Source organism: Scyliorhinus torazame, chromosome 19 (assembly GCF_047496885.1).
Source record: "Scyliorhinus torazame isolate Kashiwa2021f chromosome 19, sScyTor2.1, whole genome shotgun sequence".
Lineage (NCBI taxonomy): Eukaryota > Metazoa > Chordata > Chondrichthyes > Carcharhiniformes > Scyliorhinidae > Scyliorhinus > Scyliorhinus torazame.
Window position 1 is genome coordinate 91,658,107 of NC_092725.1, and position 25,243 is coordinate 91,683,349.

Genomic DNA, 25,243 nt, shown 5'->3' on the forward strand with positions numbered 1-25,243 from the left:
TCACAAGTTGTCTAAGGGCCGTGGTGTGTGACGCGAGATTGGGAATGAACTTCCCCAGAAAGTTCATCATCCCCAAGAAGCGGAGGACCGCCTTCTTGTCCTCTGGAGTCTTCATCGTGTTAATTGCCTGGACTTTGTCGGAGTCCGGCTGCACGCCCTGTTGTGAGATCTGATCGCCCAGAAATTTAATTGACGACCTGCCAAAGGAGCATTTCGTTTTGTTGAGCTTCAGGTCGTTGGCATGAATGCGCCTAAAGACCTGCTGCAGACGGGCAACATGTTCCTCCGGGGTCGTGGACCAGATGATGACATTGTTAACATTGACGGTGTACGGGTCTATGCCCTCGAGCATTTGCTCCATTATTCAATGAAAGATTTCGGAGGCCGACAAAATGCCAAATGGCATTTGGTTGTAGCAATATCTCCCAAAGGGCGTGTTAAATGTGCATAGCTTCCGGCTGGACTCATCCAGCTGTATCTGCCAGAGGCCCTTCGATGCGTCCAGCTTTGTAAAATATTTGGATGCGCCATTTCACTCGTCAGCTCCTCCCGCTTTGGGATCGGATAGTGTTCCCTCAATGTTGCGGTTCAGATCCTTGGATCGATGCAAATGCGCAGTTCTCCTGAGGGCTTCTTGCTGCAGACCATCAAGCTGACCCAGTCAGTTGGTTCCGTCACCTTGGATATTAACCCTTGCTCCTGGAGATCCTGCAGTTGCACCTTCAGACGGTCTTTGAGGGGCGCCAGCACCCGGCGCGGCGCATGGATGACAGGCGTGGCATCAAGCATGAGCAGAATTTTATAGCGGTAGGGCAGCGTGCCCATCCCTGTGAACACATCCGGGTACTGCAGTAGGAGCTCCTCAATGTCGGCTTGCTGAGTGTTGTCAGCTGAGGACATGGCATGTACACGCTGAACTAGCTGGAGGAGCTTGCATGCTCAGGCACCCAGCAGAGAAGCCTTGCCGGGCTGGACGATCTCAAATCGCAAAGTGGCCTTGACGGCCCTGTTGGATACTTGCAGGTGACAGGACCCTAGCGCCGTGATGGCATTCCCATTGTAGTCGAGCAACTGGCAAGCCGGTGGAAGAATGGTAGGCTGCCTCCGGATGGGAGCCAGATCTGATTTGGTTATCACGTTGGCCGAAGCACCGGTGTCAAGCTTGAACCAGATGCTACAATTGTTGACCTGTACTGTGAAACGCCACTCGTCCGCACAACCCACTTTAAGGATGGCATGTATTTTGTTGAAAGTGAGGAGGCATGCTTATGCATGGTGATGATGCCCACTAGATATGTGGACTCCGGGCAGTCGTCCTCTGGATCGGTAATGGGATCCGGTTCCAAGTCCAGCAGCTCTTGCTGCACACTTCAAACTCATTTTTGTTGGACCTGGTACCGCTGGCCCCCTGTCGGAGGTGCAGATCTGCACAGAGCAGCATAATGGCCAAGTTTCTTGCAGTTGAGACACGCCTGCCTCTCGCGGGGCATTGCCGCTTTAAATGGGCGGTTCTGCAGTTGGGACACGTCATTACGTCGACGCGTGACATTCGGCGCGTCGTCACGCCTGAGCAGTGCGGTCAGCCGCCACTCGCACCTGCTTTGTTTACCCGACCATCATGCGCATGCGTGGGATCCCTGGAAAAGCACGTGAAATGGCCGCCTTCATCGATGTTCAGGCCCCACATTTGGGCGATGGCCTGTACACTTACAGCCTCGTGGGAGGCGAGTTAGCCCTGCTCTGCCGACTTCAGGCGGGAATAGTGACTTTTCACCAGTTTGTGGACTTTGCATGTCTCGATGGTCACTGGCAAGGTCATATATTATATTTTTAGGAGCTGCTCCCGCAGGGCGTCGGAGTGGCTGCCAAACACAATCTGATCGCTGACGAGGCAGTCAGCGGTGTCTCCGTAGTTGCAGGATTGCGCTAGAATGCGAAGCTGTGTAAGAAAACACTGAAAAGGCTCGTCCTTACCCTGAAGGCGCCGCTGGAATACGTAACGCTCGAAGCTTTCGTTTGTCTCGATCTCGCAGTGACTCTCGAATTTGGCGAGGACGGTCTGGAACTTGACCTTGTCCTCACCTTCGGAGAAAGTGAGCGAATTGAAGATTTGGATGGCCTGGTTCCCCGCAGTAGACAGCAGCAGGGCTATTTTTCACGCATTGGAGGCACTTTCGAGGCCCGAGGCCTCAAGGTATAGGCTGAAATTTTGCTTGAAGGCCCGCCAGTTGGCGCCAAGGTTCCCGGAGATGCGGAGCTGCAGAGGTGCCTAGATCTTTTCCATGCCACAGGAAGGCAGTTGCTGATCTTCAGAGAATTTTCAACGGTAAATTGCTTAGAGGCAATAGTCACTTCTGGTATCATGTGGTGTTGTTCACCCTGGGGTAACACGGATTGCACGCAATGCAATTAACTGATCAAGTATACACCAAACGAAGGCGTTGGTTCAATAAAAGATTTATTGAACTCTAGCAACAAAACGCACAGCTGCCTGTGGGTTGACTCTCTACTACCCTAAGTAAACTAAAGCTAACTATCTAGACCAGCTTAGCTCTGATCCACGTGTTGGAGGTGTTGAATGATTTGTACACCCTGACTATCACTATAGCTATCACCAGTGGAAAGAGGCAGAGTGCTGATGCCTCGTGTGTTTTATAGGTGTAAGTCCCCCTATGGTGTCCTGTCTTGTGATTGGTCGTGTTCTGTTCTGTACATTCATTGGCTCACCTGGGTGTCTGTCACTGCCTGCTTTTACCTCATGATGTGCATGGGTGCATATTATGACAATGTTGTCACTGCTAACAATGTATCGAACAGCAACGATTCATTAAAGTTGCACTGATCGGTATCAATAACAATCAAGAGTGAGTGATATCTGCTTCAGGGTCCTTTCAAAAGAGTCATTTAGTCCAATAAGCTGGCCAGAAGAAATTAATAGAATACAGTTGATTGCTGAGTCTAGGAAAAGCTTGAAATTGTCCACTTGCTTTTATTTTGCCTCATTTTATTCATAGAAATGTCTTTTTAAGGGCAGCAGTGTTTCCACTGATACTCATTCTGGAGGTTTCTTTGCCGGATTCCATCAGCGCTAATGTCCAGAGTTGCAGGACAGAACTTGCATAAGTGAGAAAAACATGGATTAGAAGAAACAGAAAAGTGAGAAAAATGAACTGTCAAACTTCTTGTGGTCCAATTGAAGACGTGTCTCAATTGTCAAATATATGTTAATTGTGTTTGATTGCTTGCAATTGGCCAGGCATGAACTTGGGTTCATGTGTGCTGCTACAAATAAGAACCGACTAAAGAACAGACTAAAACAGTGGTCGATGGATTAGGAGATGTTTATACCATGGATCCCTAAATAAATGCTTAAGAAGTGCGTAAAGTTTGGCTCCAATGCTAGTCTTTACCATCCAGCTTTCTGGAATGGGTTTGTCCTTTGCAGTCAAAGATTATCATGACATGAAATGAAAATGAAATGAAAATCAATGAGAATTCAATGAGTTCAGCTTCAGAAGCAATGTGTTCAACGATGACTAATCAGTTCAATTGGAGCACGGAAGGATGTTGCATGTTGGGCTGGACAGTTGCTTCGTGAAGCAGAGTGAGTCCAACAGTGTGGGTTCAATTCCAGTACCAGCTGAGGTTATCCATCTCAACCTTGCCCCTTGCCTGAAGTATGATGACCCTCAGGTTAAATCACAATCAGTCAGCTCTCTGGGTGCCACAGGGGCTGGGTGCCTTACTAACACTGTTAGTCACATTTAAATTTCATTTGCGCTTCGTTTTTGTTTAAGTTTTTCTTAAGGGTCTGTCCCTTTAATTTGTCCCACAGTTAATTTGTTTACTTAGTTCTTTATGTTATACAAAATTGTTGGATGGACACAAGTATTGTTGGTCCCAAAGAGGCGTTTGCAGCTCTAGACTTGTGAAGCCCACAACTCCTGTTGGCCAGTTCAACACTGTTCCTTCATAGGAGGTGGTGTCTTTGCTAGATTGACTGCCATATCGAAAGATCCCATGTGAGATTCTCTCATGCCTCAGGGGTTATGTTGAAACTCTTCAGCGAGGGGCAGCAAAGTGATGCAGTGGTTAGTACTGCTGCCTCATGGCGCCCAGGACCCGTGTTCGATTCCGGCCACGGGTCACTGTCTGTGTGGAGTTTGCACATTCTCCCCGTGTCTCATCCCCACAACCCAAATATGTGCAGGGTAGGTGGATTGGCCATGCGAAATTGCCCCTTAAGTGGAAAAAAAAATGAATTGGGTAATCTTTTTTTAAAAAAATAAACTCTTCAGCGAGACCTTCAAGATGTCCTTGAGTGCGTTTTCAGGCCGCCACTAGAACATTTCCTTTCAATGAGCTTACCTTCAGATGATTCTCCAGACCATGAGCAAGCATGCCGTACAATAATGAAGAATTTTTATGGAGAGCCAAATCTTGCTACAATCTTCCATAGGCCCTCACAACTAACTCTGCTGAGACTTTAGTCAGAATAAACGTTGAATACAAGTTGCATTCCTGCTCTTGGAATTTCTCTCAACTTCACCTGAAGTTTGGGCGTGGCTCACTGCATTTCTTGTACCAATTATAGTCTACTGGAGTATTTCCCCCTCAAAAAACTCCTCCTCTCGCTTAAATTACTCTCCTTAAGTACGGTGTGTGGGATTTGTCCGAGGGCAGCAGTGGATTTCGTATTTCAACGCGAGAAATCGTATTGCCATATTTAAGCAGATTTTCCGTATGAAATACAGAAAGTCTGTGCTTGTTGGCAGCGCTGGGAAGGACCCGTTGGAATGTGGTCGTATAGGCCCATATCATTGTTAAATATGGATGTGAAAGTACTGGCTAAGTTGATGGCGGGAAGGATGGAAGTGAGTGTCCCTGGGGTGGTTGTGGAGGACCAAACAGGTTTTGTAAAGGGCAGGCAGCTTTCTGGTAATAAAACGCTGCTGTTAAACATGATCATGACCCTGTCGACAGCTCAGATACCGGAGGTAGTGGTTTCCATGGACGTGGAGAAGGCATTTGACCGGGTGGAGTAGCGGTACCTGTTTGAGGTCCTGTGAAGGTTTGGGTCGGAGTTTGTGGCATGGGTGTGCTGGGTATATGTGGCACCGATGGCGAATGTACAGACCAATGACATGGGTTCATGGAACTTTGAATTGCACAGAGGAACAAGGCAGGGATGCCCGCTGTGGCTGCTGCTGTTTGCGCTGACTATAGAGTCTCTGGCAATGGCTCTTAGGGGTCAGCAGACTGGCGAGGAATTACAATGGGACGAAGGGAGCATTGGGTGTCGCTATACACGGACAACCTACTATTGTATATTTTGGACCCGCTGCAGAGCATGGTGAAGATCATGAGCCTGTTGGGGATCTCTGGGGCGTTCTTGGGATATACGTTCTAGGGAAAAGCGAAGTATTCAGTGAATGGGTTGGGTCGGTGAACCAATCTGGGGGTGGGGGGGGAGATGCCATTTAAGGTATCCAGAGACATGTTTAGATACCTGGGGATTCAGGTAGCAAGGGAATGGGTGATGCTACACAAATGGAATTTAACAAAACTGGTGGAGGAGGTTAGGGAGGATCTGAAGAGGTTGGACATGCTGCACTTGACTTTGGCAGGGAGGGTCCAGGTGGTGAAGATAAACATTCTGCCGAGGTTCCTGTTCATATTCCAGACACTCTTGACCTTTGTTCCGAAGGCCTTCTTTCTAAAGCTGGCTATGATTATTTACGACTTTGTATGGGCAGGCAAGGTGCCAAGAATTAAGAGGACCCTGTTACAGAGATAGAAAGGAGGGTTGGTGTTTCCGAACCTGCTACTTTATTACTGGGTGGCGAACGTGGAGAAGGGGTAGAATGGGTTAGGATGGAGGAAGAATCCTGTAAGGGGTCCAGCTTGAGGGCTATGACGATGGCAGCATTGCCAATGGTGCCAAGGAAACCATGGGAGAGCCCTGTGGTGCAGTCCACTGTGAAGGTCTGGACCAGCTGAGGAGGGACTTTAGGGTAGCGGGGATTATGCCATGTTAATGCCGTTGTGCGAAAACCAAGGTTTTGAGCCAGGGGAGAATAAATGGCATGTATAGGAAATGGAGAGAAGTGGGGCTGGTTAGGGTGAGAGATTTGTACCTGGAAGAAGGGTTTGCCCGTATAGAGGAACTGAAGGAGAGGGTAGAGCTCCTGAGAGGAAGTGCGTTTAGGTACTTCGCGTGGAAGGTTTGGAAAGAGTTCCCTAGGTTGCCGAGGTACACCCTGTTGGAGCAGCTGGAAGGGGAGGGCAGGATTAGAGACATATACGGGCAGCTGGGAGAGCAGGGAGGTGAGCAGGTGGTGCAGATTAAGGAGAAGTGGGAAGGGGAGCTAGGAGGGGAGATAAACTGAGGAGTATGGAGTGACGCATTACGAAGGGTAAATGCGACTTCCTTGTGCGCAAGGATGAACCCGATACAGTTCAAGGTGGTACACAGGGTTCATATGACTCGGGCAAGAATGAGTGGGTTCTTTCAGGGGGTGGCAGACGAGTGTGAGAAGTATGGTCGAGGACCAGCAAATCATGTTCATATGTTCTGGGCTTTGAAATGTTGGGGAGATTTTGGGAGTGAGTGTTCGCAGCGTTAACAAGGATAGTGGGGTGGAGGTTGAGCTGGACCCACTGGTGACGATATTCCGAGAAGCCGGAGCTGATGGAGGGGAGGAGGGCCGACGTTGTGGCCTTCGCCTCTCTGATTGCCTGGCAAAGAATTCCGCTGGAGTGGCGGTCAGCATTGCACCCGGGGGTGGCGGCTTGCCTGGGGGACTTATATGACTTTCTTCGGTTGGAAAAGATTAAGTACGAATTAAGGGGTTCAGCGGAGGGCTTCAAGACAAGGTGGAGGATGGTCGTGGCTGTGTTTGAGGAGCTGTTCGTCACCTGGGGGAGGAGGGGGGGGTTAAAAAGGGAAAAAATTGTATAAACTGTATAGTTGTGCGTTGGGGAGTTTGTTCCCCGAATTATTTATGTTTTGTAACCTTTTCTATAAGTTTGGAAGAAAATACATTTCAAAAGAACACCATCTTTTCAGATATAATAGATAGATTGGCACAATGGTGTTATGTCAGAGGATGTTTGTGGCAGAATCTAGAACAAAGAGTCAGGGTTTAAAAATAAGGCACAGGTGAAGGGAAATATTTTTTTCTGAGGGTTGAGTGTCTTTGGAACTCTTCCTCAAAAGGCAATGGAAGCAGGCTCTTTGAATAGATTCTTGATAAACAAGGGGATGAAAGAGAGCCTATTCCTACTCCTAATTTGTAAATTGGTATGTACTTGATAAAAAGCAGAAGGAAGTGGAGAGCACCACTAATCAACAATGGTATGCTAGGATTTTGTGAAGCAGTTCCCCCAAAACCGTTATTAAAATTTGCTTCGAAAACACATTTACCATGATTAATGAAAATAAAAGCACTAGTTCTCAAATATTGACACATTTACTGAATAAATCAAGCAATTTCCTTTTCATAAAGATCAATACCTCTTCAGTGTTGTGACTAAACCTTTGTCTCTCGTCATCTTGAGTTTCTGGTTGATTCTTGTCTTCTTGCTTTTCTCGGTCCTGCTTTTCTTTTTCTTCCTTTTCTTTTTCTTCCTGTTCTCTCGTTCGACGGTCTAAACGGCTCCTCCCGATTGTTTTCTCGGCTTCTTGTAGGTCTGTCAGAGTTACACCCTGGAAGGCAGTTTTGTTCAATGTTTTGTCATGGCTCACTGCATTTCTTGTACCCATTATAGTCTACACCCAGGGAGCATTACCTTCATAAAATACTGGTTAGGCTGAAGTACTGTGTCCATTTCTTAGTACCCCAATTTAAAACATGCACGAGAGAGAAGAGATTCTGCACAGAAATAGGCACTTTCATTTTGGAACTGACAAAGTTAAAGAAATTTAATAGAAGCATTCAAAATAATAAGGGGCTCGATAGAGTAGATGAAAAGGAACCATCAGGTGGGTTATCCGACAGCACAGGCTTCAAATAATTGGTAAAATAAAGGGGGGGGGGGGGAGAAAAGAGAGGAAATTAAGAAATTAGCTTTATTCCTTCATTGCAAGTTGTGGTGATCTGAAGTGAACTGCCTGAAAAGGTGGTGAAGGCAGATTCAATGGTTACTTTCAAAAGGGAATTGCACAAATATCTATAAATAAAAAATAAGGATCATCAGGGGATAAATTGGCGAACTGTTCGGTGCAAGAACAATGGCCTCATCCAGGGGCCTGAATGGGAGGGATAGAAGCCATCGATCGGCAGCAGCTAAAAAGAGTTAATTAAGAAAACTAGCTTGAACTGGCCTCTGCTGTACCTGGGCTCATCTAGTCCCTTTGTTCACAATAGAAATTGAGACACACTCTCAGCGACCAGCCTTGAATGTTTTCTCAGACAGAGTGTGGATGTTTGGTGATAAGGGGAGAGAGATATTCCTTTACTTTTCTAACATTTTCACCCTGTTGGAATGCATTTCTGGTGTAGTATGGGCGAGTTGGCGAGTGTCTGATGATTATCTGGTAAGTGGTCAAGGTCCATTTTCCAAAGGTTCAAAATAGCACTGAAGTTTGTGAGCAGATTGGTGCACATCTAAAAGAAAATAATTAATTGAACAAAATATTCAAGTAATGAATTAAAGCTCATAAATCTGGCAGGATAGGTGATGCGTCACGGCTGCAGCATGCGGGAGTCCATGTTATCCAGGGCAAGCAGGTCCTCAATAAGTGCCTGCAGCTTAAGGAGCTTAGCTCAGAGGCATTGAGCTGAAGACTGAGCTGCGGACATTGTGACAGGGTGAGAGTTACCTGAACAGTTTGATTCAGGAGGCGGTCATGACCCGAAGGACAGAACCTCTGGTTTGGACAGTGGTCAGGGACACAAGGGGTGTGACTGCACCGAAGGCAGGTAAGGAGAGAGGGAGCAGGAGTGCAGGAGCATTAGCCTCAGAAATTGTCCAACAGGTTGGAGGTTCATTCAGCTTGTTTGGATGAGAGTCAGGGCTGCAGGGTGCATGAACTCACTGATGATGGGACTGTGGTTTAATATGTCATTCAAGTGGGAAGGCACATAAGGCTGTAGTGGTAGTAGCTGACAGTATAGAGAGGAGATTGACACTGGGCTCTGTAGCAATGAGTGACAGTCCAGAGGGCTGTGTTGCACGCCTGGTGCCAGCGTTCAGGACAACTGCTCCAGGCAGTTGAAGGGGGAGGGACCCTTGCTGTGGTCCTTGTAGGCACCAACGACAGAGGTAGAATGAGAAAGAGATTTGGCATACAGTTTGAGGAGCTAGGCACTGAATTAAGTAAAAAGAACCCCCCACCCAGGTTATCATCTCTGGATTAATCCTCGGGGTGCATGCAAATTGGAATAGGGTACATAACATTAGAAAGATGAATACATGGCTCAAAGACTGATGTGGGTAAAGTGGGTTTCGGCTCATGGGGCACCAGCATCAGAGAAAAGTGAGGCTGTACCATTGGGACGGCCTACATCTGAACTGTGCTGGGACCAGTGTTGTTGCAAACTGTACAACTAGGGAAGTAGAGGGGGCTTTGAGGGGGGGTGGTTCTGGAGAGCGGATACGTACGCTTAGAAAACAAAATGGCAGCATTGCAAGGCACTTATGCGGGTAATGATGCCCCTTCCTGTCAGACTCTGGGTGAGTGTACAAACATAAAAAACAGCAACAAACAGGGTCAGAGGGGGAAAAATTGGTAAAATTAAGATTAAGAGGACGGCATGTGGCGCAGTGGTTAGCACTGGGACTGCGGCGCTGAGGACCCGGGTTCGAATCCCGGCCCTAGGTCTCTGTCCGTGTAGTTTGCACATTCTCCGTGTCTGCGTGGGTTTCACCCCACAACCCAAAGATGTGCAGGTTAGGTGGATTGGCCACGCTAAATTGTCCTTAATTGGAAAAAAATAAATAATTGGGTACTCTGAATTTATAAAATAAATAAATAATTTTTTTTAAATTACAAGATTAATGGCTCTTGCATAAAGGCAGTAGTATTAAGAGAATTCATGGCACAAATTGAGGTTAATGGGTATGATTTTATAGCCATTATAGAGACATGGTTAAAAAGCGGTGTCTAACTTTTCTTAAGGACAGGCAAGAAGGAAAGTGAGTTGGTTAGCTTTTTTAGTACGAGATGGAATAATTAAGATCGCAAGAAATTATATTGGATGGGACGATGTAGAATTCCCATGGGTGGAATTAAGAAATAACAAGGGGAAGACAACACTGGTGGGAGGAGTCTATAGACCCCCTAACTGTAGTTATACTGTAGGATGGAAAATAAATCAGGAGATAAGACGGCATGTAAAAAAGGCAGTTAATTAATCAGAGCTGACTTTGATCATCTTGTGGATTGGGAAAATCAAATTGGCAGAGGTCGCCATGAGAAAGAATTCAGAATGTATTCGGAACAGTTTCCTCGAACAATATGTTGTGGATGGAACCAGAGCTCATTCTATTTTGTACCTGGTAATGAGGCAAGCTTAATAAACAATCTGCGTAACAGATACCCAAGGAAACAGTGACCATAAATGGAAGAATTTAGCATTAAGTTTGGGAGCAAGAAAGCAGGGCCAGAAACAACTGAGCGAAACTTAAACAAGGGTAACTACAAATAAATGAGGACAGAATTGGCTGGAGTGGATTGGGAAAGGAGCTCAGCAGAAGAAGCAGTTCATCAGCAATGGCAGACATTTATAGAATCATCATTGAACCCCAACAGTGCAGGTAGTCATTCGGCCCATCGGGTCTGCACTTACTCTCCGAAAGAGCACCCTACATGGGCCCATGCCCCACTCTATCCTCGTAATTTAAAGATTCTTCGAAGATTACTACCAGTACATCACTGTTTCTGTAGCTACTTCCTTTAATATCCTAGGATGAAACACATCAGGTCCAGGGGACTTTTCGACCATTTGCCCATTAGTTCTTTACGACAGCGAGCTGTAGGGGCTGGATCATTAGGTGTATTCAACGCTGAAATAGACAGATTTTTAATTTGAAAGAGAATCAAGGGTTATGGGGATAAGGCAGGAAGGTTGAGAATCATCATAGGCGATCAGTCAAGATCTCATTGAATGCCGGAACAGACTTGATGAAGCGAATGGCCTACTTCTGCTCCTCTGTCTTATGAACGAAGGACCTCTGGTGCAGCTGGGACACTAATCACATGCACCCAAGTCATGTCAAAAAAATAAACTTGCTTGCGAAACTAGTTTAAAACTAGCTAAATATTTGCTCTGCCTGATGGTACTTCTTAAAACCTTAAGGATATTAGTTAAGCAACAACCTTTCCAAAATTATTTTGCAGGATGTGGGCATCGTTGGCTAGGCCAGCATTTGTCATCCATAACTAATTGCCCACGAGGTGGTGGTGATGAGTGGCCTTCTTGAACTGCAGTCCATTTTTCAAAACATTTTTTCACACAATGAGAGCATTGCTGGCAAGGCCAGTATTTATTGATTATCTAAAATTGCCCCGGGAAGGTGGTGATGCACTGCCATCTTATACGGCTTCAGGCCATGTGGTGTAGGTACACCCACAGTGATGTTAGGGAGCAAGTTCTTGGGTTTTGTTCCAGCGACAGTGAAGGAACATTGATAAACTTCTATAGCAAGGTGATGTGTGGCTTGGAGGGGAACTTGTAGATGATGGTGTTCCCACGCATCTACTGCCCTGGTCTTAGGTATCAGATGACACACAATTGGAAGGTGGTGTCAAAAAGAGTCTTGGTGAGTTGCTGCAGTGCATTTTGTAGATGGTACATAATGCTGCCACCGTGATGGTGGAGAGAGTGGTCCCCCTCCCCCCCTTTATGCAGTCCTTTGGTTCTTAATATCTTTTTTTTTCCCTCTGGCTCACTCCTCGTTGCTGGCCTCGAACAGGTTTGTGGTGGATGGGATGCCAATCAAGCGGGCTGCTTTGTTCTGGGCTGTGTTAAGCCTCTTGGGTTGTTAGAGCTGCCCTCATCCAGCTAAGTATAGAGTATTCTATCACACACGTGACTTGTGGCTTGCAAACCTTGGACAGCAGCTAAGTTAGTCGCCACAGAATTTCCAGCCATTAACCTGCCCTTGGAGCTGCAGTATTCATATGGCTGGTCTAATTCAATTCCTGGTGAATGGAAACACCTGCCACATCATGCTGATAATCGGGAAAATCAGTAACGATGATGCCGTTGTCTGTCAAGAGAGTTGGTTAGGTTTACTCTTGTTGGAGATAATCATTGCTCGTGTCATTACCACTTCAGTGGCATGAATATTACCAGCCACTTAATGGACCAAACCAAAATGTTGTCCAGGTCTCGCGCCACATGGACACTGACTACTTTAGTGTTTAAGGAGCTTTAGAATACAAATACCAAGATGTATTGAGCCAATATTGTAGAACCTGTTAGCTAGCTCCACTATATATTTTTTTTGAAAATCTTTTTATTGCTGTTTCTCATATTTATAAACAGTTGTTGCTTATATACATTACATTTTTCTTGCCCGTGCTAATTTGCTTTATTTTCCAGAGGTTTGTTTTGCCCTTCATTTGACATTTTGCTGCCCTCTTGATCAGTCGATGATATTGCCCCTTCCTCCACCCCCCCCCCCCCCCATTGGTTTCAGCACCCTTCCTCTTCTCTTGTGGTCCCCCTCTCCCCCTTTATGCAGTCCTTTGGTTCTTAATCTTTTTTTCCCTCTGGCTCACTCCTCGTTGCTGGCCTCGAACAGGTTTTTGGAACAGGCCGACGAACTGCCTCCAAGTATCCACAAAGCCTTCCTCTGACCCTCGGATGGCGTACTTAACCTTCTCCAGGTGCAGAAATTCCAAGAGGTCAGCGAGCCAGTCTGCAGCTTTGGGTGGTGCTGCCGATCACCAGCCGAGCAGGATTCTCCGGCGTGCGATTAGGGAAGCGAAAGCCAGGGCGTTGGCCCCCATTTGTAACTCTGGCTGCTCCGATACACTGAAGATTGCCACTATTGGGCATGGCTTCACCCTCACCCCCACAACCTTGGACATTGCCTCGGAGAAGGCTGTCCAGAACCCAGCAAGCTTGGGGCAAGCCCAAAACATGCGGGTGTAGTTAGCCAGGCCTGTCTGGCACCATTCACATTTGTCTTCCACCTCCGGGAATAACCTGCTCATTCAGGTTCTGGTCAGGTGCGCTCTGTGCACCACTTTGAGCTGCATTAGGCTTAGCCTTGCGCAGGAGGAGGTGGAGCTCACCCTGCTCAGTGCTTCACTCCAGAGTCCCCATCCTACCTCTGTCCCCAGTTCCTCCTCCCACTTTTGTCTGGTCCCGTCCAGTGGTGTTTGGGCTCTGTCCAGTAGCTGTCCGTATATTTTCGCACATAGCAGCACCCCCCCCCCCCCCCCCCCCTTCTCGCTGCTTGTGCCCATCAGGTCCTCTAGTAGTGTGCTTTCTGGGGCCCCAGGGTATCCTTTTGTCTCTTTGTGGAGTAAGTGCTTTATTTGGAGGTGTCTCAATTCCTGTCCTTTTGCTAGTTTCTACTTAGTCAGTTCGTCCAGTGTCACCAGTCTGCGCCCTACGTAGAAGTCCCCGACCGTCAATGTGCCCCCGTCCCGCCTTCATCTTTTGAAGGTGGTATCTAGCATGACTGGAGGAAATCGGTGATTGCCGCAGATGGGGGCCATAAGGGACGTTTTGGTTATCCCTAAGTGCTGTCTCAACTGGGTCCACGTTCTCAGCGTGGCCGCTACCACTGGGCTCGTTGTGTACCTTATTGAGGAGGATGAGAGTGCTGCTGTGGCCACGGTCCGGAGGGTTGTTCCTTTACAGGATGCCTCCTCCATTTGTACCCAGTCTGTGTCGGGTTCCTGTACCCATCCCCTCACTCTTTCTGCCGTTGCTGCCCAGTGGTAGTATTGTAGGTTCGGTAGAGCCAGGCTCCCTCTGACTTTCCCTCGTTGCAGTGTCGGTTTGGGAATTCTCGGGTTCTTACCACCCCACAGAAACGACATGATTAGCCTGTCTATGTTTTGGAAAAAGGCCTTGGGGATGAAGATCAGGATGGATCTGAACAGGGAGAGGAACCTTGGCAGTACGTTCATCTTGATCGTCTGTACTCTACCCGCCAGGGACAGTGGTAGTGAGCCCCACCGTTGAAGGTCTTTTCTTACTTCCTCCACCAGGCTGGTCAGGTTCCACTTGTCCAGTCTCTGGCTATTTGGATCCCCAGGTAACGGAATCTGTTCTGGGCCGTTTTGAACGGGAGCACCTTCAGCTCTGTCCCTCCCCCTTTTGGGTTCACTGGGAATGTCTCGCTTTTGCCCAGGTTATGTTTGTAGCACGAGAAGGTTCCAAACTCTTTCAGTATTTGCAGTATTGCCTTCAGTCCCTCATGTGGCTTTGAGACATAGAGGAGCAGGTCATCTGCATAGAGTGAGACTCTGTGCTCTCTGTCTCCTCTCCGGATTCCCTTCCAGCTTTTTGCGTCCCAGGGCTATCGCCAGGGGTTCGATCACTAGCGCAAACAAGAGTGGGGACAGGGGGCAGCCCTGTCTTGTTCCTCTCTGTAGCTGGAAGTATTCAGAGCTGGTGGTGTTAGTTCGGACACTCGCCCAGGCAGTGAATCCTGCTCCTAGCCCAAATTGTTCCAGTACCTAGAGGAGGTAGCTCCATTCGTCTCTGTCAAAGGCCTTTTCTGCGTCCATGGAGACGATCACCTCTGGTGTTCCCACCCGGGGGGGGGGGGGGGGGGCTGTCATGATCACATTCAGCAGCCGCCTGATGTTCACTGTGAGCTGTCTACCCTTGACAAAGCCCGTTTGGTCCTCTACGACCACCTCTGGCACGCAGCCCTCCAGGCCAGGATCTTTGCGAGTATTTTTGCATCCACGTTTAGCAGTGAAATGGGTCTGTATGATCCACATTCCGTCAGGTCTTTATCTTTTTTGGCTATCAGTGAGATTGTGGCCTGCGCTAGCGTTGGGGGCAGGGTGCCCTCTGCCAGTGAGTCTGCGAACATGTCCCTTAGATGTGGGGCCAGGACTGATGCAAATTTTTTGTAGAAGTCCGCCTGGAACCTGTTGGGTCCCGGTGCCTTCCCCGCCTGCATGGAGCTGATGCTCTCCATGATTTCAGCTCCACTATTTATAAAACAACACAGGTTCATTTCCCATACCAGCTGAGGTTATCCATGATAACCTTCTCAACCTTACTCCTTGCCAGAGATGTGGTAACCTTCAGGTTAAATCACCACCAGGCAGCTCTCTCTCAATAGAGGAGAACAGCCTCTGGTCCTCCGAGAATATGGCGACTTTCATTTCATTATAAAATCTGCAGCTGTTCAAATTGGCTCACTGCTACCTTCTCAATGGCAATTAGGGATCTAGCCAATGATGGCTACATTCCATGGAAGAACACAAAGAAAGATTTGAGCATGAGAGAGTACAAGGCAGATTATATTCACCATGTGCTGGCTGGTTGGTATGAGGCAAAATAAAGATTCCAAAAAAGATGGGGGTGCATCTTTTTCCACATGAGAACAACATTGTGATACAATTGGTCAGGCAGAAGTAGATTCTTCTGGTTGTTGTGGGGTTCAAGAACAAGAAAACTAGATTCAAGATTAAATGTCAGCTTCAGGACAGAGGGAAAGAGAAACTGCTTTGCAGAGCGAAGAGGATTTGAATTTCAGATCCAGGGTTGACAATTGATGTGAAAGCAAGACAAAAATTCAAGATTAGACTGGGTAGGCAAATGAAGAACAATAACTTTTAAATCAAGGAGGAAAAGACAAAACTTGCCTGTGTTGACCTTCGCGATTGCCTTGCTTGCCTCGACCTGGCTTTTCTTTGTGACTCAGATTCTTCATCTCGAACAGGAGTTAAATACGACCTTCAACAGTAAATGTTATTTGAGTCAGGAAATGACAAATGACTTGTAATTCGCATATATTTGTTCAATGAGAAGTGCAATTTACTCAACTTGAGTGCAAATCGCTTCTTAAATATGAAGCCAAATATATCCACGTCCCATTTGTAGTTATTCACAAATGATGACATAAACAGCCTTCAACTTAATATCTCCTACAAATCGCGACAGTTTTAAACATATGTTTAAAAGAACATATGTATCTCTACTTAAACTGTTGTGCAAGTACACCAATTCCAAAATGAACTTGAGCATCAATCTCACTTTTTTTCAAATCTAATTACAGGGGAAGTACCTCAAAACCAGCAACAGTGGGACTCATACTATTGGGCCTTGCCAGGTTTTGGGGAGAAATTGGAACCATTTAATTCAGTGAGCAGGGAACACTGACAAATTAAGTGATAGGATTGCAAAGCACTTTAGGTTAATGGCCATGTGGTTGCTGATATTATTTCAATTATTACTCATTGGATTTAATAACTATCATGCCACACCCACTTCCCTAAATCAGCACACCCTGTTTAAAATGAGAAAACTATATTGTTTTTTTTAAGTATGGAACAAAATCGCATTTTCTGAACACATTGGATATTGACCTGCAGTGTTTTTTTTTAAAAGGTCATTTACCTTGGACTGGAAGCAAGCCTGTCTTCTTCCAAGAAATCACTAACCTGCATGATCCTGGAGGAAGATCTTGTACTGTTATCACTTTAATTGATGGAGGAAATCAAATGGCAGGGACAAGCTTCAGGTTTTGAACCTGCTGGTTTTAAAGTCAGCCTTGTTGTGTAATTGGCAGAGAAGAGAAGGCTTCCCTACTCTCTTCATCTGCATTACCCAAGATTGTGTGTGGTTCTCAATCTGCTGTCAAAGAATCCTCATCCAAGTATAACTTGTCTGCATTTGGAGCTACAAAGCTGATAAATGCACCAAGTACCCTTGATGAAAACTCCCAGGTGCCCACTGGGACCATTGTCACATCTTCAAGAGGGAACTGTAGGTCGACAGCGTTGAGCCCCTGCAAATCTTATCCTTTATTTTGGAATGCCTATCCTTGAAAACCCATTTCTGCAGAGAAACTCTATTCGTTTGTCCTTTGTTTACTGGTGCTTCTTTGGGTTTTAACCAGTTTTGCAACTTAAGAAGTTTTGTTTTATAATAAACAATTGTTCTGAGTGTATTCATAGAAGCCCTTTTAAAGTCTATTTTATACGGAGTATCAGTGCAAAAGGTAAACAACATTTTGGTGCGTAAACTGAACTCTTAAATTAATGGTATGATCTGCGGAGTATTGGGGCTCCTCCCATCCTGGTTATAACAAAAAGATCAAATTGAAAAGATGTTAAAAATACTCTGTAGTTGTAACTGAAAACTTTGCTTTTATTCATGCAAGATTGTAAAGTACTTTTAATAACTAACTTTGAACTGACTGAGGCCAACTGTAAGGAGGCGCTCCTATGTGGGTCAGGTCAGATGGATAAGTCCAAACTGGGTTCAAGGTTTACTGTGCCACTCGGAACGCACTTTTTGGGTTGCCAGATTTGAGCCACTTGACCTGTACATTGATCTAAACACATTTAGACAATGGATATTTCCATTTTGCATGCAAACTGAATTATAAATTTCAGTACCAAGCTTAAAAAATTATATTCAATATTTCAACTCAAGGCCAGATTGTTCATTCTGGAACAAGCATTTACTTCAAAGTCATTTGTACTACAGACACCACTGGCATACTTACACTCAAACACTAGGCAGCATATGCTAACAGAAATGCAGGACACAATTAGACTGTTTCTGAAGGGAATTATTCAAAGACACACATGTAACCGTTCGAGGAAAAGCTTGTACTATTTGGCATGCATTATAATAGCTGATAACAGGGACACAAAATTTGGCTGCAAATGCCAGAACACTGCACCAAAGCTCCATCAAATTTGGAGCTTGGCAGGACAAAGTTTGGCACATCACAACTTTCTGCCTCCACAGAACAGCTGAAGTAATCAAACACAAAAAACTAATCAATTCTGCAGTTTGCCACAATTGAATGATAAAAAGCTATTAAACTTATCTGTAAGCATTCTCGTTATAAATATAATGCTTAATTTTATAAATGTAACTGTCCTACAAACAGAACTGTTAAATAATTTGCTAATGATAACATTCATCAATAAACTGCTAAAATAATGTGCGATTGCTAAATTAAGTCAAGCCCTAATTTTTGAGTTGATTCAACAGTTGTTTTCAGAAGTGAACACTAAGTCGACAGAGAACAAAATTTTTAGCAAGGTACTAACCAACCAATTAGAACTATGGAAGAAAAGCAATCTCGTGACTATGGTACTCGACTAGCAACACAAATTGAGACCCCCAATCAGTTTGGGTTCTGCCAGGGGCATTCAGCTCCGGACCTCAATTACAACCTTGGCCCAAACATGGACAACGGGTCTGCATTCCAGAGGTGAAGGGAGTGTAACTGCCCTCGACATAAGGGAAGCATTGCACAGACTGAGGCACCAAGAAGTCCTAATAAGACTAAACTAAACGGGAAACAGTTGGAATCAGACTGAGCACAAAGGAAGATGGATGTGGTTGTGGGAGGCCAATCATCTCAGCTCCACAACACTGCTGCAGGAATACTTCAGGGTAATGCACAGGACCAAAGATCTTCAACAACTCCATCAATTACCTTGTGTCCATCACAAGCTCAGACTCCATCTGCATTCCTCAAGTAATTAAGCAATCAATTTCCTTAAGCCACAAAATCTAGACAACATTTCAGGCTTAAGCTGCTAGATGTCAATTCATATTAGTGCCAGGCAAATATCATCTTTAACAAAGGAGAGTCAACTACCTCCTCTTAACATCACAAGTCACACACAACATCCTGACTCGCTATTCATTCAACCTCACGGTTAAAATGCAGAACTTCCATGAACATGTGGTGCAAGGTAGCAGCCCACCATTTATCAAGAGCATTTAGGGTTGGGCAACTGATGCAGCCCTTACCAGCCTGTGAAATTGAATTCAATAAATCTGATCATGAAAAGTTCTTACGATACCCAAAAACGGTTCACTTCTATCTTTTAAGGGAGGGAACATGACACACAGTGCTGGCTCGACCTACAAGTGCCTCCAATCTTATTGCTTTTAGGAGCATCTTGACAAACAGCACAGTGATAAAGGCCACCAGCTTCTCAGGGCATCTAAGAGTGGGAAAATAAACACTTTCACCAGTTCAACACATCACAAGAACTCGTACAAGTTAATTTGGTTTTCCAAATTAATCTACAGATATCATCTTCCATATGGATAATGATGGCACCCACATTATTTTATTACCACCTTCAAGACAGTGACCATTATGCATCCCGTTGCTTGCCCGATAGATAAAACAGAACAATCAATTGATCAAAACTGAAGCCATTTGCTAGGTTCTCACTAGAAACTGAGCGGAGTTCCCAATTTTGTTCTCCTCACAAGCTGCTCACTGAGGTTGAACATATTGTCCATGTGTCCAGTAATTAAAGAAAGCCAGCATGGATTTCTTAAGGGAAAATTGTGTTTAGCTAACTTGGAGCTTTTTGAAGAGGCAACAGAAAGGGTGATGACGGTAATGCAGTTGATATAATGTACTTGGACTTCCAAAAGCATTTGGTACCATGGGACCCAACAGACTAGTGAACAGAGTTATAGATCATGGAATAAAAGGGACATTAGCAACCTGGATATAAAAATTGCTGAGTGACAGGAAAGAGAGAGAAGTGGTTAATGGAATGGTTTTAACTGTACGATATACTGGTGAGACCATATCTGGGGTAGAGAGAGCAGTTTTGGTTCCCTTATTTAGGAAAGATATTATTTCATTGGAAGCCGTTCCGAGAACCATAGAATTCCTAGTGTAGAAGGGCATTTGGCACGTCGAATCTGCACCAACCCACTGAAAGAGCACCCTACCAAGGCCCACACCCCCACCCTCTCGTCATAACCCCATAGCCCTACCTAACCTGCAAATCTTTGGACACCAAGGGGCAATTTAACATGGTCAATCCTCCCAATCTGCACAGCCTTGGACTGTGGGACGAAACCAGAGCATCTGGAGGAAACCCATGTAGACACGGGGAGGAAGTGCAAAGTCCACACGGTCTCCCAAGTCTAGAATTGAACCCGGGTCCCTGGGCCTGTGAGGCAGCAGTGCTCACAAGGCCTGATCCCCAGTATTGCCCGGGGGGGGGACGGGGGGGGACGGGGGACGGGGACTGTCTTATGAGCAAAGATTAAAAATATTGGGATTCTACTCATTGAAATTTAGAAAAATGAGAGGTGATCTCATTAAAACATGTAGGATTATTAAGGGACTTGACAGGGTAAATGTTGAGAGATGTTTCCCCTCATGGGAGACTTTTGGAGCAGAGGGCATAATCCCAGAATTAAGTTGTGTCAAGTTAAGACTGAGATGGGGAAAAATGTCTTCTCTGAGTGGGTTGAGTGTCCTCAGAATTCCTTGCCACAGAGCACTGTGGGGGGCACAGTCTGTGTGTATATTTCAGGCAGAGACAGATATATTCTTGATTAGCAAGGTAATGAAGGGCAGGAAAGTGGACATGAAGAAAGTTGCATCAGCCACGATCCTATTGAATAGCGTAAGTAGCAGACTCAAGGGACAAAGTAGCACACTCCTGTTCCTATTTTTTATGGTCTTATATTTTTCAGGCTGTTAGAAGTCCAAAGATGTGCAAGTTAGGTGAATTGGCCATGCTCAATTGCCCGTTAGTGTTCAAACGATTAGGTGGGGTTACTGGGATAGGGTGGGGGTATGGGCCTAGGTAGGGTGCACGTTCCAAGGGTTGGTGCACTCAATGGGCCGAATGTCCTCCTTCTGCACTGTAGGGATTCTATGATTCTGTGAAGGATTTTAGTCGAGTTCTCCTTGGGTCAGTGTATGGACCCTTGCTTTTCCTGTTGCACGTTAATAACCTCAACATGGTGTACAAAGCAGAATTTCAAAGTTAGCAAGTGACACAATCTTGGAAACAATGTGAACCGTGTGAAGGATGGTGTAGACCTCTAAAGATACCAGACAAGTTTGTCGAATGGATTGACAGTTGGCAGATGAAGTTCAATCTGGATAAATGTGAAGAGATTCATTTTTTTGGTAGGAAAATATGGCAGTGACAATATGAAATAAAAGGCACAATTCTAAAGGGAGTGCAGGAGCAAAGACCTGGGTGTGTGTGCGCAATTTTTAATTGAAGGTAGCAGGACAGTGTGATAGAGCAGTTAATAAAGCATTCAATAGTACAGACTTTATTAACAAGGGCAGAGCAAGGTGGTTATGTTGAATTTCATAGGACATTGACCTGCCTGTGTTGCATCCAGTTCTGGGTGCTGCACTTTAGGAATGATGAGAAGGAATTGGGGAGAGTACAGAAACAAATCATGAGAATTGTTCCAGGGGTGAGAAACTTCAGTTTTGAGAACAGATTGGAGAAGTTTAGGACTGTTTTCATTGGAGCAAAGAAGGTCAAGAAGAGATTTGATAGAGGTATTCAAAATCATGAGGAGTCTGGACAGAGTAAATAGGGAGAAAGTGTTCTCACTTGTGAAATGATCGAGAAGAAGAATGCACAAATTGAAAGTAATTGGTAAAAGAAGCAAATGTGACATGAGGAAAAGGTTTTACATGCAGCAAGTGGTTGCAGTCTGGAATGCACTGCCCGTGTTGGTGGAGGTAGGTTCAATTGAAGCATTCAAAAGGGAATTAGACAGTTAAAGGAAGAATGTGCAGGGTTACAGGCAGAATTTGGGAGAATGGCACTATGTGGTTGCTCATTCGGAGATCTGGTACAGCCATGGGTTAAATGGCAGTCTCCTATGCCCTAACAATCCTGTGATTCTGTGAGCAAATGGACTATGTATGATGAGGGAAATGAGAGGAAACAGTGATGTTAGGGGATGTTGCCGTGGCTGGCTAGCCTAGAACACGAGATCACAGTCTCCGAATAATGAACCAGCAATTTGAGATTGATAGGAGAAATTGCAACATTCTTAGATCTTTAGAATTCTTCACCCCAGGCAACTGTAGATGCTGAATTGTTGAGTATATCAACACATATCCCGGAACGGGCAGTGGCTTGTGGTATTGTCGCTGGACTAGTAATCCAGAGACCCAGGATAATGCTCTGGAGGTCTGGGTTCGAATCCCGCCAAGGCAGATGATGGAATTCGAATTCAATAAGAAGTCTGGAATTAAAAGTCTAACGGCGGCCGTGAAACCATTGTCGATGGTCACAAAAAACCATCTGGTTCTCTAATGTCCTTTTGGGAAGGAAATCTGCCATCCTTACCTGGTCTGGTCTACATGTGACTCCAGACCCACAGCAATGTGGTTGACTCTTAAATACCCTCAGGGATGGGAAATAAATGCTGGTTCAGCCATCGACACCCACCATTCCATAAACGAATAAAGAAAAAAGAGATCGACAGATTTTTGGATGAGAAGAGAATTATGAGGTATAAGGAAAGTGTAGAAAAGTAGATTTGATTTACATCAACCATCATGATATTGAATGGTGGAGCTGGCTTGAAGGGTCAGGTGGTCTAATCATGTTGCTATGTTCATACGGATTCAGTACAGCATTTTTGTTATTGTTTCTCTTCCCGCACCTAGTGGTGCATAAGGCAAATCTTCATCTGTTCCCATAATGTTTTTTTTCCTGGAATAGGTCTCTAGCCTGTTGCCAGGGGCTTGGAACTTGAAAGGCGCCATTCCACATCAAGCATGGCTAACCAGGAGTCACTCCCGCTCTTCCCATCTGCCACTGGCTTGTTCGAAGGATTTGGCAGCATGATAGCCAACCTGTTGGCCACTTATGGAACACACCTTCCTTGGCCATCAAGTCTAAAGACTCGAACACGGGGTTACTGGCTCAGAGGCAGTGACACTACCCATTGAACCTCAAGACCTCCTTCATTGCAACATAGCATAACACAATTACACCAAAAACGAAGTATTTGCTATATTAGATATTTAAGTCACTACAATTATAGGTGTCTGATGTGAAAATAAAACAGAACATAGATGATACTTCAAACTGCAAGTGCTCAATTCAAATATTTAATACCAATACAGATGTTAAAACGCATGCAAATTTAGAAGCATCTTATTTATAGTAGTCCCAAGCATCCAATTATAAAATTTTATGCAATTCTCAGAGTAAGCAATTATAAAAGGAATATTGATGGAAAGGGAAAGCCTGTATCATGCCAATTGCTTTCACTTCATATCAGGTATTTGGGTAATTATGTCATTTTAATGTTTTGGTTACAGTGTATTGAAATTAAATTCTCAAAATCACAAGCCAGTATTAATGGCCACAAAGCATGCAGATCTTCATCTCACCGAATCTCGAAAGGAGCCAATAGTCTGATGAAAAAAAATTAAGTTTTGGTAAAAATTCAAAAAATGGAATTACTGATTATGATTGAGTGCTGTCTAGATTTTAAAAATAAAGAGTGAGAAAAAGAATAAAGAAAAAGGAAGGGTGGAAATGGGAAAGAAAAGAAGAGGAGATAACAAGTGAGGAAATAGCAGGGAAAAGGATCAAGAGGCTGAAATTCAGAGAAGAGAAAAGGCAAAGATTAGAGAGAATTTGATTGGTTCATAAACTCACGCACTGATTTGACTAATCTCCCATTTCTCAACTTGATCAAAGAAATTAAAATGCCAAAGTAATTTGTTGCATTTCATGACACTAATGATGCATTCTTCAATAATAATTTTATATTCAATATAATTTTTATGTCCATCACGAGTTATTTACTGTCACATTGATAGACACTTAACAGAAAAGTATGGGCTGATGAGGGATCAACAAACGACATGGCACACTTGACCAATTTAATTGCACCTTTTGTGGAATTTATAATGTTTTATAAAGAATATGGTCAATATTATATATCTCATTTTCAGAAGTCATTTGATAGTTTAGACGGGCGGCATGGTCGGTGCAGGTTTGGAGGGCCGAAGGGCCTGTTCCTGTGCTGTACTTTTCTTTGTTCTTTGATAATGTGCCACAGACTCAGGAACAGGAATAGGCCGTACAGTCAGTCAAGCCTGCTCCGCCATTTAATACGATTGTGGCTGATTGGACACTTGAATGTCCACCGAGTCTAGAAAGTTAATTTAGCTTTTTCCAAATTGCAGCAACACTAAATTTGCCAAGTAATACTGGAATCAGGTCTTGCCTTGACTCTTGGGAAAAGCAGTACATAATGCGTCCACTTAGAACCACTGATACAATTACAAATCTAGATCTTTTACTCTGAATTCTCTGCTGCGCCACTTCAGAAACACCTTATACTTATGATTTCTATTTGTCCCTCATCTATCTCTATATTTAGACAGATGCACTCCCTTCATAGTGCCTTAATTTCCATTGAAAGTAGTAACATAATAATGTAAAGGGTTATAGGGATGAGGGTGAAAAACATTGAAGTGTCCAATCAGCCACGATAGTATTAAATGGCAGAGCAGGCTTGACTGACTGAATGGTCTATTTCTGTTCCTGAGTCTATGTGGCACATTATCGAATGACTTCTGAAAATGGGATACATAATATTGACCATATTCTTTATCAAACGTCACAAATTCCACAAAAGATGCAATTAAATTGGTCAAGTGTGCCATGTCGTTTGTTGATCCCTCATTAGCCCATACTTTTCGAAGTATTTGAAAATGTTATCCCACAATGAGCTCCAGAAGTTTACATACATGGGATTAGCCAGTGTACCGTTTCATGGTTTATCCCTTACCTGCAAAGCTCTGACAAATTAAGAGAAAATTATGACAAAGCCTGTGTTATTTCCTTCAGTATTCTGGGATGGTTACCATTTATGTCTTTTCCACTTTACTGTTATTAATATTACAATCCCAAACCAGACCCCAATAGGGGCTAGGATACTGGATCTAAACCCTAATATTTTAGTTTATTTTATAAGACTGTGTGTAAAGAATGGTTCACTCCAGCATGAGGAAATTGGGATTTGGGATTTTTAAAACAAAACTTTATTGTGAATACAATATTAAACTCTTTAACTTCATATCCAAAAAGAACAGCTTACAATTACCACTTAAACACCACGACTCAATTCCCCATTAAGCAAGAAACAGACAGCTCTCAATCCATCTTAAAATCAGCACGGCATTGGGTAATACTTGCTTTGCAGACCAGATATGGCTCCACTTAGAACCCCTTTAGACTCTGCCTGAGTATCTTAAAAAGACGTTCATTTGGCATGTTTCAGTTTCTTCCTTGTCCTCA

General features: G+C 44.6%; 1 protein-coding gene across 11 annotated transcripts in view; it reads right to left on the reverse strand.

Annotated features, from left to right (window-relative positions):
• The window catches only part of ppp1r12a (protein phosphatase 1, regulatory subunit 12A), a 353,486-nt gene that overhangs the window by 94,103 nt on the left and 234,140 nt on the right, over positions 1-25,243 (reverse strand). For 7 of the 11 annotated variants that reach the window (XM_072484740.1, XM_072484746.1, XM_072484745.1 and 4 more), the window contains 3 exons: positions 23,323-23,346; positions 15,794-15,884; positions 7,517-7,708 (listed from right to left, as the gene is read on the reverse strand). In XM_072484740.1, coding sequence (XP_072340841.1) covers positions 7,517-7,708; positions 15,794-15,884; positions 23,323-23,346 — 307 coding nt within the window. The remainder of the gene's footprint in view (positions 1-7,516; positions 7,709-15,793; positions 15,885-23,322; positions 23,347-25,243) is intronic. The other 4 variants (XM_072484743.1, XM_072484747.1, XM_072484744.1 and 1 more) reach the window with 1 other exon arrangement.